Source organism: Seriola lalandi, unplaced genomic scaffold, assembly GCF_002814215.2.
Source record: "Seriola lalandi dorsalis isolate HSWRI2012SDOR001 ecotype SW California unplaced genomic scaffold, Sedor1 jcf7180002054949, whole genome shotgun sequence".
Classification (NCBI taxonomy): domain Eukaryota; kingdom Metazoa; phylum Chordata; class Actinopteri; order Carangiformes; family Carangidae; genus Seriola; species Seriola lalandi.
Genome location: NW_019525500.1, coordinates 497,002 through 513,095, shown reverse-complemented (window position 1 = coordinate 513,095; position 16,094 = coordinate 497,002). Strand labels below are relative to the sequence as shown.

The window sequence follows — 16,094 nt, the reverse complement described above, 5'->3', positions numbered from 1 at the left end:
TTTTGATGTATATATTACCGGGGTTTTCTCAAAGCTGCGGGACGAGTTACGCGCCGAAATTTGGCGGAAGAATAATAAACCCGAAACAGAATATTAATAGATGCCTCGGAGCTGAGCACCCGTGGCACTAATTACAGATTTGTCTCTTTAACATTTCTCCTCCTCCTAATCATAACTTTGGACATGGATGATCGTATGATCTGCAGTTGAAAATAGATATTCACCTTGAAATGTTATTTAAAAAAAAAAAAAGAAAAACATTTGAAAAACTGGAACTAGTGAAAATTTGGAAGAAAAAGACACCATAAATAATGAATTACCTAAAAGACACAACTATCTATGATTCATCTTATTGTTTCTGCACAATTTTGAACAACAATCCATTCATCTCAGAAATGATCTAAAGTGACAAAAAGACAGTGGTATTACTCATAATCAAAAAACACTGCACATGTATCAACACAGAAGCCTATTCAGGGCCTTGGATTAAGCCAATAAACCTGACAGATCACTTGAATGAATGATCACATGAGCTCCTCTCAAGCCCTCCATCTTTTCTCACAACTTACTCATATAACAGACAGAGGAACACCATATGTCAAGCAGAGAGAATTCCAGACCCTGTGAAAGCACAGACAAGAACTATAAATCCAAAATAGGATGGAGCATTTCCTGTCTGTCACGAGCACTGAGGCCTAAAAACGCCATATTTACCCTGGAACTAAAGTATGTGCCTCACATCTAACCATGAACACAAAGTAAACTCAGATGTGTCTGTGGTAAGGACTACCATTTTATGGCCTCCACACCCTTTCTAAGGAATAAGATCATCCCTTTTTTTTGTTAGCTTTGAGCCACCACTAACGGAAAAAAAACTGAAACATGAGTGAAAGTGTGAGATTACATCATAAGATTGTAAAACAAATCCAGTCATGCATCGATGCACACGATTCACGTCTGCAGGACCGGTAATAAGGATAATCACCATGTAGTTCATTTGTAGGATGCAGTTTTAAAGTTTAAATATAAAATTTCAATAGCTTAATGTACATAATGCTGGCCGACTGATCTTAAATTTAGACCAACACCTTACTTCTCTGGAGCTAGAAAGACATGTTTACAGAATTCAACGTAAAGAAATTAAAAATGCCAACTAGGTTTTTAAGATATCATTTGAATTGAGTCATGCTTTGAGTTCAGATCACAAGAAAACAAACTGCATGTATTTTCATTTGAATAATCACAGGTTTATGACTTGGGGTTTGGTGATGTCAACCATCAAAAACAAATAGGGGTTAGCTTCTAGCCTCCAACAGGCTGTTTGAGCACTTCTTTTAAGTCTTTCCTGAGCCAACCCTCAGAGGAGAGACTTCTCCCAGAGAGTCAGCCCTCCTTCCCAGTCTGTCTCCTGACCCCCCCCCACCAAAAAAAAAAAAAAACTCTACCAATGCTTTAGGCATTAGTTCAAGATTGGGTTAAGGTCAGCCCCTCCCAGAAAATGACAATGTTGTATTTACAGGACTAATATGCGTGTTATCCTGTCAATGTCATGTACCAATGATGAATACGGCTTCATATAATTCACATATTATAAAAATAAGTATTTAATCTTAGCTGGGACCTTCTTTCAAAAGTACAAGTTGATGCAGAGACTTCAGAAACGTCATCGGTGCTCAAAGCTTTTCTCTGGACAGCATTTCCATGAAAGTATGTCAGCATGTTATAAAACCTATGGATGGATGGGCCTGACTGTGCCACTACTCTTAAGCCATTTAAAGATTAAAACAAATTGTTTCCTGTTTCTAAATGAACATGCTTCCTGACATCTAACTAGACGATTCATCACCTCCAGTCAATGTGAAGAAGTGACTTACTAATGCCCACGCTCACATACCTGTTGCGTCTCCCCATTCTGATGCACTCCAGACAGTTTGACACGAAGGACATTTCGAGCTTCTCGATCTGGAGCAAACTCAGCTCATTCAGCTTAACTTCCTTTACCTCATCTTCCTTCATGTGGATACACATAACGCACACAAGCCACCGTGTCCCGGTCTCATAAGAATAAAGAAAACACAGCTCCCTTGGATCTGCTGCCTTTCTCTAGAGCGCCCTGCTAACTTGTGGTAACAGCAAAACAAAGGACTTAATCCGCTCAGCGTTCACGTCGACCTCAGCAGTCAGGTGCCAGGGTCAGAGACCTTTTGTTTAAGGTGAACACAGATTAACACCAAGTTGTTACCATGCAGACATGAACGAGAGAGTGCTCAGCTAGGTTGCAAAATTTAGCTGACTGTTGAATTTCTCTATCACTTAGCCATTGGTAACCTGCATTTCTAAGCCGCCTGATGGTGGGTGTCACTTCCAATTAGGCCAGACCTCAATGGTAATTATAGCCACAAGTGGCTCTAGTGAACTCTAAGGCTATTTGCTCAACACTCCATGAAATAATCACTCAGCAGGCAGCCTAGATGGTAGAAATATCCTCTGTTGAAAATAATTCCTCCTCAAAAATAATTTACCTGCATAACAATATATATTTTAATGAGAAGAGTTATTCATGCTTGGACTTCTATAATTCTCAATAATTTCTTGGAGCAAATCCCACAGGGACGGCATTCTGATGTATTAGAAAAAGAAAGCCAGAAATAAATTCACACCACACCACAATCCTTTCTACAAAGCTTATAGTAACTCAGCTGCAGCCAATCCAGAGAAATCCACTTGTCTGAATTAACTAAGTCTGGTCAATGTGCCCTCTAGGGCAAGAAACAATATGTCAGGACTGCTACAGGCCATGTGACATTAAAGCTGCCGCCTCAATTGAGCAAAAGCCAGATCAGCTGTTATATAACCAGGGCAAACGTTGGGAATAACCCAACCTTAAAGAACAGGAAAGTGTTATATGAGATAATCATGCTTTCTAAATACATCTCTCCCCAACAGCTACTCAAAGAGAAAGAAAGAGTCACTGCTTAACACTGGACCAGCAGGTATCTTGTTATCAGATTGTTCTCAGAAACTGACAGAGAGTAATGCATTTGTGGTGATGCAATATATGTCAACTTTCAAAGCTTTCTATAAATATATAACTGGTCTAATATATCTATATCTATACACCTATGTCACCAATTAAACACTAGTAAAAACTACTAGAAATGCTTAATAATGTGACAGTAATCTGGAAAATAATCTTCACCAGCACAGATATTATTATTTTAAATATCAATATTAGAAATGGAAACAATCGCATGAGTGTAAAACAATCAGCAATCAGGTTCCAATTCCTTCAATTGTTTCACTTGTGTCATGAAATATTTACACTGTGGTCAGTGAGGACCTCCCGCAGTCTACTCAGGACCATTCACGTGTTGGACAATAAGGTGTCACGTTGCTGCCTCAGAACACACTGTTGTTACTTATCCTCACAGATATATGTAAATATACAAATAAAAAGCAAGTACAGATATTATATACAGATAGTATATTGATATATTGAATTATATGTCTGATATTTCCTTATAAATTAACAATATCATATTAGGCTGCACCTAACACTTATTTTCATAATTTTTTTCTTATTAATCTGCTGATTATTTTTCCTAATTTCACTAAAGAGAACCAGCAGACATTCATATTTGAGCAGCTGTAACCACTAAGTTTTGGATATTGGCTTAAACATTTACTACTATACATTATTATCAATTGTCAAAGTTGTTGCCGCTTAACGTTTGAATTGATTTGTTAATTATTTCAGCTCCTACACATAATAAATATTCTGTGGAAAATCATTCTGGCCAATTTTCAGATACTTTTGCTGCTCAACTTTATTTTTACAGTCATTTCATGATCAGAAAATTTAGATTGACCATACGACCCTTTACGTTACACCTCACACATCAGACACTGTAAACATACAGCCTACCTCTGGCGGACATGAAGTAAATACTCCCTGTCCTGCGCACAGTGCAGAAAAACACTGCCATACATGACAGTCAGCTCAGCAGTCCTAACCAACACAGCCAGAGGAAAAACATGATGCATCCTTCTCGCCTGCCGAGCGACAGGGAAAACAAACATTTAAAAAGAAGGAATCTACACAGTGACAAGTCAGAGTGGTCTGGAAAGACTGAACGCTGCCATGCATGGAACAATGTGAGAATTCAACAGCCACACTTTCTCCATCCCTCCTCTCATCCTCTCATCTTGAAACCGGAGCTGGGGAGCAGGAGTAAACACTCACTGACACTCATTGTCATGTGTTCAGCATATTCTAATTCATTAGTGAAAACAAACACAATTAAGTACTTTGGAGAGGATGCAGATGGGAATGCACTTGAATCAGCAATGCTCCACGGCTTAATCATTTCAACTGCAGCTCAAGCTGCCATAAATTTCTAGAGCAAAAATTATTAGAGGACTAACTGCTTAGCTGACAGAAAACTGTTTCATGAGGAATGGAACCGTTTTAAACACTGAAGTCGTTTCTCAGGTTCTGTTCTGTTCTGTTGTGATTTGTTATATGTGTTGTTGTGTGCTGCCATGCAACTTTGTGACACTTATTTTACACTGTCATTTTGGGTACGTCTCTCTTGTAAAAGAGATGATGCATCTCAAGAGACTTTCAAGTTAAATAAATAAATAAATAAATAAATAAATAAATAAAGCATTAATTGGCAACAATTCAAAACTTGTGCTCTTGGTTAATTCACTATCTTATAGACTAAGAGAAGTTCGAGAAAATGTTCAGCAGACTAATCAATAGTGAAAAATAACCATTAGCTCCCACCTTTGTTAAATACTGAAATATACAGAACACAGCACAAGCTAGTAGTACGAAGGATATTAACTTGATGTATGGCCATCTGTTCCAAAAGGAGCAGACTGTGGCTCATCACCAACCGTGCTTAGACACACTGCTGCATTCAAATGATGTTCACCTGCTAGTACAGTGCAGACTGTGTGACAAGAAACCCCACATTAGCTTCACCAGCTTGTACCTTGAAACAATGTAGGAAGTCTTCAAGCTGTTTGAGCACAAACTCCCACGACCGTGTCAAAACAGAATCTGTAGATTCAACAGACCAAGCAGCGTTTTACCCACTCAGTGATCATGTTCCCACTGTGAGCTCTTTGTTTTCATCTCTTCTGCACATACCGTTGCACTGAGCTGTTGTGGACTTGTTTGCCTCTCTGTTGGCCCGAATGAGTCGATCCTCCTGTGATCTCACAAAGTGTTTGGCCAAAAAAGTCCAGCTGACTGCTTGATTTTGTTGAATGCATCATTCTTTGTATAAACTCCACTCAGTGAAGTGCAAAAATATAAATAAATAAATAAATAAATGAATAAATAAATAAATAAAATCCCAAGGGTGCCGCTGTGTGTGATGCAGGGAACAATCACACCATGTTCAAAGTCACTGAGTCGCGCTCTTTGTCATATTTGACAAACAATAACTTCTCTTTTTGATCCGTCTGAATGTTTTGCATTATCTTTTTCCCTCAATGGTGTTTGAGAATTGGGTTGTAGTTATTAAAGTAAAGAAAAAAGTCAATCCGACTTCAGATTTAAAAACTGCAGATTGCTTTTCAAAACTTTTCACCTCATATGTATATGTGTGTTTGATAAAATGTCAACAGCTCTATAGTTTTCATTTTCACTACCTCTAACCATGTGGGATCCAACAATAGTTTTACAAGAAACTGAAAGACAAGTTCAAAAATGAGAAATGTGACCATTAAGAAAGAAACTGCAATGAAATACTTGCACTTTTACTTTTGATTTATTCTCTATAAATCTAAATTGGTGTGAATTTAATGTAAATATCATCTGTTAGCTTTAACTCCTCTGAATGGCTGGGAGGAATGGTGTGTTGTGAAGATTTTGTAAATAAAGAAGGAGTAATTATGTGTCATACAGATATGTGTCAATGACTGAACAATGACCAACACACGAGTGAGTTGGCACAGCACTGTTGTGCCAGGTGCCAATTTATACTTTCTTTACTCACCTTTCTACTTTACTGTTACTTAAATTTTGTACTTCAGCAGAAGGGAAGGTACTTGGGTGGAAACTACATGAATGTACCACAACACAAGTATGAAACAACTCTTTGGAAGCTCTTTGTTCTGGGTTATTTAGTCACATGCGCTGAGGATAAAAGGCCCAATGTGGCTCCTAAACCATAAGCATTTCAATATGAACACACCCAACCAATCCCTCTTCAATTAAGAGATGCTCGCTACAGTGATAACCATATTTTCTTTTGAAGCACACTTATGAGAAACCATCATTAGAGACTTAACCCTAACCCTACACGAGAAAAGAGCTTCACAAGAAAATTTAAACTGAGCAACACTGTAACTGTGGGCTACTCTAATTATTGTCTTTCTAAACTGGTGGAGGATGCTTCATCATGAAGTGAAAGGAGAATTACCAAGCTTATGTTTTGTAAGGCTACTCGTTTACTGTAATAAATGAGAGCAGATGATTTAAGGCCTGCAATTAACACATTTCTGATCCCTCTGAAGCATCCAGACCTCTCAAGTCATCTGGGACAGGTCTGCTCATTGTCCCCAGATTCAAAACTATAGATAGAGAACAAGCATTTGCATATTTAGAGCACACTCCCTGAAAACTTGAGACCTACTCCAACTCTCAAGTTATTTTAAAATACTTCTCTGTTCGCCACTGCATTGTTTAAGATAAACATGAGATCATCATCTGATTTATTTAATTTAAGGTTATTTGAACCTTCTGCTTAATTTTACAGTTTTAAACACTATTTATATCGCTTTGTGTGTCTTTTCTTAATGCCCTTTAAATTATATAAACTATAAAGAAACTTGTCTTACCGGTTTTGTGAACTAAAATGAGTTGCAAGTCATGTTTTTAGTTCAGGTCAGAAGCCTCTTCATGACACAGCCTTGTTGGGGATGAGTGTTTGGGAAATTCACCACTAGAAAGCTGGAAATTAGTCAGTTTAGTATGAACATGCCATCACATGTTTGTTGTCTGACTAGACGGCAGGCAATTGAGTGGGCAGACGTTTCAGTCTGTTGACACACAGACGAAGTCGACACGGATGACGGCTTTGTAACAAAAGACGAAAGGCTTTTGGGAAAGTGAGTGAAATAAGCTCGCTAAAGTCAGAAGTAACCGAGGGGCACAGCAACAGGACTGACGCCAAAACATTTCAGGTAATTATTTCACCTACCTCAAACTGAAGTACGCGAATACACCACAGACATGGCTCCAGCTTCAAAAGAAATGTTAATCAACTCAAAAGCTTCCAAACTAATCTTTTCACTCAGATGTTTACAGTTAACCAACTACTCCCTCGCCCTTGTGGAGGAGGATGACTCCGCTGTCTCGGGTTGAAGTAGCCACTCCTCGCTCTGAAAATCTGACTCCAATTAGGATTCAACTGTTGCTGCTTTCAAGTGCAGTCGGAAATGTCGACGTCGCCGCTTATACGCGCCTGATCGACCAATCGAAGCGGTAAATACAGGCTATAAATCTGACGTTAAGGGGGCGTGGAAAAGTTGAAGGTCCTGGCTGATGGACGTTCACGTCTTAAACAGCAACATGGTGAATGACCTGACTTCATTTGACATGGTGTCGACGTATCACTTACATTTGAAGGTCTCTCCCGCCCCCTGCAGCATGTAGTGGCTCGTTGCTACTTCATTACTAAAATACACACAAATAACAGCCGCTAAATTACACAAATGCTCTGTTTTCTTTGAAAAATATTCATACAAAATCAGGGCAGTGAAATAGTTAGCTTGTTAAAAGTTAGCTGGACTAGCTTCCCAGGGAGCCCTTGGATAAACATTTATTGTTGGACCACATTTGACCCCCCAATAGGCTACACATGGTAGTTTCATTCAGCCCCTCAGATACCAGTCAGTATTGGTTCAATGATAATTTTAGTCATTTTTTTAAAGCAAAAATGACAACAACAAAAAAATCACTGACATCAGTCATCCTCTAAGAATATTTGCTGTTTTTTTGCAGTATTTCTGTGACAGTAAATCCAATTTCCAATAGACAGATTAAACTGTTGCATCTTGACCTGTGGGGTTTGCTCTGTCTTGGCCGTGTTTCATCTCCGCTGTCACCAGACTTCACTGCTCATGTTTGGTGAGTGGTTTTTAAGAGGACAAGTTTCAGACTGGCGCTGAGTCACTTATCAGAGATTCTGCTGAGTGACACTCCAGCCATATAGGGGATGACTTATCACATCTCCAGGCTTTTCTCCTCTGTGTCAGGCTGCTCTTTCTAATAGCTCCAGTTGCTGTGTTGAAAAAAAAAAGAGCTCACTTTGGGTCTCTGTAAGCCTTTAAAGCTTTCCTGAGATGTTTGCACCTGTCTTTCACTTCAGTGCTGTTTGGCACAGTCTCAACAATAATAAACCCAGACTTCTCCTCTGCTTCACTGCACGTCTTTACAAAGCTGTCCCTAGCCGAGTGGTCGTGTTCTCTGTCTCCATAATGATGGTGGGGACTATAATGTTATACTTACCTCAGTGTAAAGGCCCAAACTATTAAAATAAGACTTAGGTTGTACAGTAAAACAACACAATTTTCCTTTAAAGTAAAGTTAAAGAGCAGAATTCTCCTTTAAAGCAGGAACATTACACACACACAAAAATATTTGGACCAATCACATGCTTTTTCTCACTTTCTTAAGATTTTTTTGTTTAAAACAAAATGAAATGACCAATCATTTAAACTACAAAATGTCAGAAAAAAAAAAAAAATGCCCATCACAATTTCCGAGAGCCCAAAGTGATGTGTTCAAATGTCCCGCTTCACACATAGCAGAAAGCCATCACATTTATGAAGCTGGAATTATAGCAGGTGTTTGTTTTGTCCTATGAATTTCTTTACAACAATTGATTGATAACAAAAACAAAAAAATCAAAATTGTATGACTTTATACCACCAAAATATCTTCTGTAAGTATCGTCAGACTGTTATCTCAAGTCTATAAGTTTTCCAAGTAGTTGTCAGAGGATTAAAACCAAGATTTATTCAAATTGTTCAAATATTTGAAGCCATTTTCAAATACATATGGTATTTGGGATAGGATTAAAACCAAGATTTATTCAAATTGTTCAAATATTTGAAGCCATTTTCAAATACATATGGTTTAAGCAATGGCTGCTTTGGGAGCAGTGCAACAGTTGCAGCAGAGAGGTCATTTCAGGGCTAGTGAAAAAGAGATAGTATTCCTCTCATTAGCACAAATTATTACAGCCCTCCAGCGACAGGGAGCAGAGCAGTTTACTGGGGCCGCTGTCTCAGTGGATAAATTAAAGATGAACAAATGGACTCCTAAGCAGCACCAGTTAAACTGTGGTGTATCGAGCCGGACCAGGACAGGAGCGAAAAGGAGAGAGCCCACCAGGGAAATCAGACAGAAAGACAGGGTTGTGCGAGGGTGAAGTCTGCATCAAGGCCTGCCGTTTCTTGCGGTCACGCCTCTGGTAGCGGAAGTTAAAGGGTGGACGTAGCGCTACTGGACCTCCAATCTCTTCTGAGGATGAATCAAATGGCCCAGCAACTGGTGGTTGTTGTTGCTGGTTGACTATCCCTTCAAAGGACTCACTGGAAGAGGAGGTGAGGGGGTTAGACGGGTTAACCACAACTGAGGGGTCAAAGGGCAGAGGGTGAATGGGTGTGGGGTCATATGGCACAGGGTGAATGGGTGTGGGGTCAAATGGCGCTGGTTGAACAGCAGGGAGCGATGTTGGGTCAGAGGGAACAGGCTCTGGATCATTTCCTGGGTCATCGATGGGAGCAGGGAAGGTTGGGCTCACAGGATCTTGGGGGAGGTCGTGGACCTGCGGCTGCAGTGGTCTGAGGATGTCCACATTCTGCGGACAAACAGACAAGATCACACCCAACTGATGTGTCACAGACTCACTCAACTGGCTATAAAAAAAACAGTTCCAGTCTTGCAATATTACATTACACATCACAACTCTAGACAGAAGCGAGAAGACAACATAATTATAGCACCGAACCATACAATTTGAAATCTCACACATATGTTTAAACACGCACAAGCACAACACACATTTGAAGACACAGGACGAGCATGTGAGATATGACAGAATAATTATATGACCAGTGGCATCCATTCAGAAAGTTAAATCATCATTTTAAAGGTTGCTTTAGTAAAATCTGAATCAAAACACAGCATAAAACATTCATCAAATCTAGGTCGCACAACTTGCAGTCCCACATTATGAAATGATTGGCACTTCCCCGTCACATTTTACTTAAGTGTTTGCACTTTCACCCACTTTGCGTCTTTTAATTCAGTTTAATGTTCACTTCTTTCTTGGATTGTACATACACTATATTTTTTTCTTCTGCTGTAAGTGGTAAACATCTCGCTGCTGTTTTCAAGTATTTAATGTATTGTCATGATTTCGCAGATTTTGACAGAGGAGACAGAGGGGAAAAAATTTTGAATTTCACGTGCAAACTGGAGTGGAAAGCATCCTCTGAACTCTTATTAATTTTTCATGTCAAGAAAAAATTAGAAAACTTTGAAAACTGTTGAAATATTTAAGTTGCATGTAAATAAGCTGGAATTTTCATTAATTTGGACATACTGATTGTGTACATTTGTTGTCACTTTTTGGCTCATTTAAGAAATTACTGCTGCCACTTTGTCTTAATTATCTCAGATATAAGACGGTAAATAATCCTGTACCTGTACTTTGAACATCTCACAGGACACCTGAACGTCAGGATGGGTGTTGATGTCTCCGTGCACAGATCCTGCGCAGAAACCTGCAGTCTGAGAGCAGAAGACAAGATATATATATAAATATATACAAAGGCAAAAGGATAGAGTAGGGACAGTGAAAAAATATATAAATAAGAAAAGAGGAGAAGATCTGTCAGCCTTCTTTAATAAAAGAATCAATTACTGAAACGTTTTAGTGATGGCAGTTTTAAAAGTAGAAATTAGTCTGTCATCTCATCAAGTAGCACTTCCAGGAGCTGCTGCAGGGACAGTAAACAAGATGCTGCTGTTTATTTGAGTTTTCAGAACAACATTCTGTCATGACTGTCAGATTGTTATCATAGTAATCCTTTTTTTTTTTTAATGGAGTATCTTTAGACAGTATTGTTCTATGATATTGCTGTTCCGAGCCTTTTTGTTTTTATATCTTTCTATCATGTCTGTCTTTTGTGGATTGATATCCAAAACTGAAATAATATGGGAATGAATGAAACTATCAAAGTACATTTTTTCATAAACTGAACACTTACTGTATGTGTTCCTATAGCGCTTACTTCTTAAGCTAAATAACTGTTTACTGTCTTATCTGTAAAATACATCTTCACAAAGCTGAAAACAGGGCTGTTTTTCTTAACTCATGAGAAATTGAGCTTTTAGCAGCAGCATTATGTTTAATATGTCAAGGTAATGTCTTTGAATATGTACCTCTGTGTCAGAGTTGAGTGTCAGATGCTGGCACGTGCCTCTTTCTGTCACCCCCTCTGGACACACTTGGACTGTGTACTCCACAAAGCTGGCTTTCACTGGCACAACCTGCAATACAAAAATAATATGGTACAAAAAGGGCAAATTGAACAAATGAACATATATAAACACACACACTGGCAGATACAGAGGCGGTATGGTTTTTTGCTGTAATGTAATGGCTATCAGCTTGGTTTTAGAGCTCAAAAGATGTAAGATCATATGCAAAGAGGAGCAATATACTGAGCTTGATTGCCCAAGAGAACTATTCAGTTTCTCATTTGCTCCCCAAACAAAAGCCCGGTAAGGTCTAAAGTGCCTTCAGTAATCCTTTGCAACCTTGCCAGACTCTTGCATCATTATGGCTATTGTGGAGCAGTAATGGTTCTCATCTAGCACACAGACACTCAAAGGTGCAGTGTACTGTCTGTTCATATACGCCCAGAGATTATTCTTAAGTATAATTTTTCAATAAACACAACAGTCAACACATTGTTGTGTAGTGAAATCAGCCCAAGAGCTTTGTCTCTCCCATCAAAGTTAATAAGCATGTGTGTGGTTGCACCTGGGCTGCAGCTCTGGTGATCCTCTTCACACCAAGTCCTGCACGAAGTTTGGACTGTCTCTTATAGGACGTCAGAGTGAGCTGAGCAGTGCTCATGGCCTGGGGGCTGTCCGTGGGCAGCAGGAGGGGGCAGGTTGGACAGATCTGCTGGAGCTTCTCTGGGGGATCTGCATGGAGCAGTAATACAGATGGTTAAGGAAACATTTGTGCTCAAATTACAACAAAACAAAACAACATAACAAAATACTGTGTGCAGAATATATTGCGTAGAAATGTATGGACATTGAATTAAAACAATAACATCTATAGTTAATATGCATCAACCTGCTCAGGTGTTTTCAGGTTAAACTTCTCAGGATTGTGTGGGTGTGCACAGGTCATGTTTAATTGATATTAGTAAAAAGATTATTAAAAAAAACAGCTACAATAACTCAAGTGTTCATAGTCTTTAAGTGATTAAAAATAAATGATATATAAAATCTCTTTGTTTCACTTGGGATCAGAGTGAAACAAACAGACAATTTCATGGCTGACACTTTGATTTGTTATAGCAGGAAATGCACAGGTGTAACTAATTACATTAATCAAGGCTCAGTTCCATTTAATTGTTCCAGTAAGTCATTATTAATGTTATTAGTTACACCTGTGTGTGACGAATTCAAACGTCTACAGTGAGAAATTTCTGTTCTATTAAACTTGAGCCTTGTATACCGAAAAAAATCTCACGGCCACAGATTGTAGTTTAATTCATTCAAGCCTTGACGTGTTTTCTTCCTCTCAAATTTTCCATCTTGCTGTCAAATCAGCACCAGCAGTTGCAAGTTGCTACATTTATTGATTAAGCGAAAGGCGTAGGCCTATTTCACATAACACGATTTGGTACGATTGATACGGTTTGGATTCTAAATAATATCATCTTGTAAAATTTAACTTGTTTTAATTACGAGGAGCATCTTGAGGTCACCAGCGTTTACACTAACTGCCGGTCTGTGCAGTTTGTATCAAACTGATGTATGACAAGTGTGAAACTAGTAATCTAAGTGTATGTTGATGTTACCTGGCATTAGCGTGCAGTCGTAGCTGTACAGGTAGGAGTAGCCCTCTGGTGTGTGGAGAATGGTTGTGTTGCAGTTGCCGGAGATTTGCTGAAAATAATAAAACAGTCGTTGTACAATCACAACCAACATCAATAGAGACTCCTAATGTGTGTGTGGTCTAGTACTTCTATCTATGTGAGGACTAAAGTGTGACATTGTTGGCGAGTGAAAACATTTTGGCTTGTCTTCCCTCTTCAAGGGGCTGCTTATGGGTAAGATTCTGTTTTTAAGTTTCAAGTTAGAATTAGGTTTTAGATTGGGGGCTGCGCTGCAAAAAAACCCTTAACAAACAAGCAAAAATATTGGTAATTTGTAATATTTATAGCCCAATAACTGTATGACCAGTATTTAATAGTATCACACAAACCATGGCTACCAATGACTTTAAGCCAGATATTTAGGATAAAGGTGCTTAAAACTGTAAAACTGTGTTTTCAGATAAGATTTTGTAGTGTAGTTAATGGATCATGTCAGTGAGGGTGCTCACAAGTACAAATACTTGTGTTTGAGTATGTGTGTGTGTGTGTGTATGTACCGTCTCCATGAATGGTCTGATGTCACAACGTTTCCATGGTTTTGGGCTGCCTATGTGACACTTGGTCTCCAGGACATCCAGGTCCAGATAATACACATTGCCCGCTGGGCCCTGACATGCACAATGCAAACAGTATGTAACAGAGAGGAGGTACAAAATGCAAAGCAGCAATACAACATAACAAAATAGAAGCATTACATACTTTGCTGGTGTATATCTGCGGCTCAAATTCAAGAGAAGTCGTCTGTCACATACCTTCATTTGCTCAGTTACATCTTAAAGGAGCCATTTATGAGATACTCTGTGTAATTCCCTATAACACTTTGTTCAATATTGATTTGAGCTGTAGCACAGAAAACAAATGTTAACACTTTGGGCAGGTGTAATGGCAGCTTTCAGGTCATGAAGTTGAACTGAGCCTCTTAAAACCTGATCTATCCCACAGTCGGGCTACAATAGCCTTCAGCAGCTGACAGCATGACGTCCATAAAGCCTGTTGTGCAAGGTTTGTCCCAGCAGTCCTGGACCAAAATGACCTGGACTTTATTAACAGACACTTCCATCCTAAAGGCCTTTTTTCATGAGGCGTGAAAGAGGATGGCTTCTCATTTCACGACATAAAATTACGTACTTCAGTTTTAACGTTACATTTATCATAAGCGACATGCACTGATGGCGGTCATTCACAGCAAAATGCAGACAACAAATATTTATAGTTGTTTTTATCCTTTAGTGGTTGCACGCTAATGTAACCACTGCTATTTTTCATGTCTTTGATGTAGTCCAGTGGTTGCCAAACTGAGGTCTGGGGACTCCAATAAGTCCTTGAGAAGCAGAGTTTAATTTCATCATCATTTCCAGAGTCAGTGCATTGTGACAGTGTAAGAGGATGATTTCTGATTAGGACTTTGACTGTGCACAGTCATTTCTAACAACAAAACATAAATCTTATCAAATGGAGTCCCACTGACATGAAGATTGGCCACGGCTGGTTAAATCTATCAGTGTGTGACTCTTTTTTTTTTTGTGTGTGTTTGGGTAATTCAGCAACAACAGAAGGGAAAATAACCTTTCGACACCACTTCCTTTGTTAAATGTGTACAAATCACCCACTGATAGAAATGTACAAAAACCCCAGACAGCTTTCCCCAACAAGCGTTTGTCTTCATACTGACCTGAGCATGCAGGTGGACATTTGCAATGCGGTTGAGGGCAAACTTATAGCCATCGTTGCGATCTTCATTGATGTAAGTGACAGCCAGACGAGACAGTTTCTCCACTGCTTTGTCATTACAGGGGGTTGGAACAGGTTCACTTGGGGCTAGTGCAAAACCTTCACCATACACAACGGATAGCAGGGATAACAGCAGGATTAATGTACAGATGGAATCAGCCATGTTAGCACAGGTTCAGACAGGAACTAAAACACAGAGCTGGTTTAAAGTCAAGTTTGTTCTCTCATGTTTGCGTTCAGCCGAGGCAGTGACTTTTGGAATCAAAACAGGACACACATGTTGGAATGGAGCCAAGGACAGAGCTGATATATGTGAATGAATGTCCAAGTGATTCATTTAAAGTGCGGAGCATTCATTCATAGACAAACAGAATGAATGCCAAAAGTGTAATTAATGATACTCCTATATTATATGCCTGAAATAATAACTTTTAAGACTGTTTTATTCTCAGCACACGAGTCATTTTAATCCTTGCTGAAATGTGTCTGCGGTGTATGTACATAAATTAAGTCCAATATGCCCCTCATTATATTATAACCAACACCACAGAATCACTGTATATAATGGGTCATTTATTGTGGTTGTAATATCAGCAACGAGCCACTAGGGGTCAATGTGAGTCTGGTGTGCTGCAATGGAGGGAAATCTGGCAAAGCTGTTTGTCCACCAGGCAGAAGTGGGTTAATGATTCACTGATATCGAGTTAATTACTTTCAGCATTACACTTGCTGTTGTCTTAGGAACTTGTAACTCTGATATCTGTGTTTTCGGCCTTAATTATACTGAAAAACTCAATGGCCCTTAATTTCACTGAACTTACTTCATCATAGAGCAATGGTAATTATTTCAGCTGTTTCACATCAGTATGTTACAGTGTCAACCAAAAATAATTTAGAAGAATTTCATAAAAATGGGATGTAAAATTTTTTCTTTTTTTTTTATTTCATAGCAGTAAAAGGGCAACCAGACTGTGTGTTGGGTGGGGTTCACACTTTTGAAGCAGTCAGATTGGTTCCATTGTTCACAACAAGATCGATTAATGTCTGTGACTGCAGTTGAGTACAGACCATTACACAAGCAGCACACACACAATCTCTATCGGTCACAAACACACATTGTTACTGAAAAAACATGAATGACATAAAAATCT

At 39.0% G+C, this 16,094-nt stretch overlaps 2 protein-coding genes across 3 annotated transcripts in view; both read right to left on the bottom strand.

Moving 5' to 3' along the window:
- Positions 1-7,466, bottom strand: part of LOC111645366 (G protein-signaling modulator 2-like) — a 21,133-nt gene extending 13,667 nt beyond the window's left edge. Inside the window, exon 1 of one of the 2 annotated variants that reach the window (XM_023394548.2) lies at positions 7,218-7,466. The gene's annotated coding sequence lies outside the window, so the exon portion shown is untranslated. Of the gene's footprint in view, positions 1-6,855; positions 6,876-7,217 lie in introns of those variants that run through there. The other variant, XM_023394549.2, reaches the window with a different exon arrangement.
- Positions 7,467-9,017: 1,551 nt separating this feature from the next.
- LOC111645346 (fetuin-B) lies at positions 9,018-15,188 on the bottom strand. Its single transcript, XM_023394513.2, has 7 exons — positions 14,885-15,188; positions 13,710-13,820; positions 13,135-13,222; positions 12,078-12,244; positions 11,474-11,581; positions 10,733-10,819; positions 9,018-9,884 (listed from the first exon to the last, which is right to left on the bottom strand). Exons 1-7 carry the CDS (start codon positions 15,104-15,106, stop codon positions 9,357-9,359), a joined length of 1,311 nt encoding a protein of 436 aa, XP_023250281.1. The 5' UTR covers positions 15,107-15,188; the 3' UTR covers positions 9,018-9,356.
- Positions 15,189-16,094: the final 906 nt, after the last annotated feature.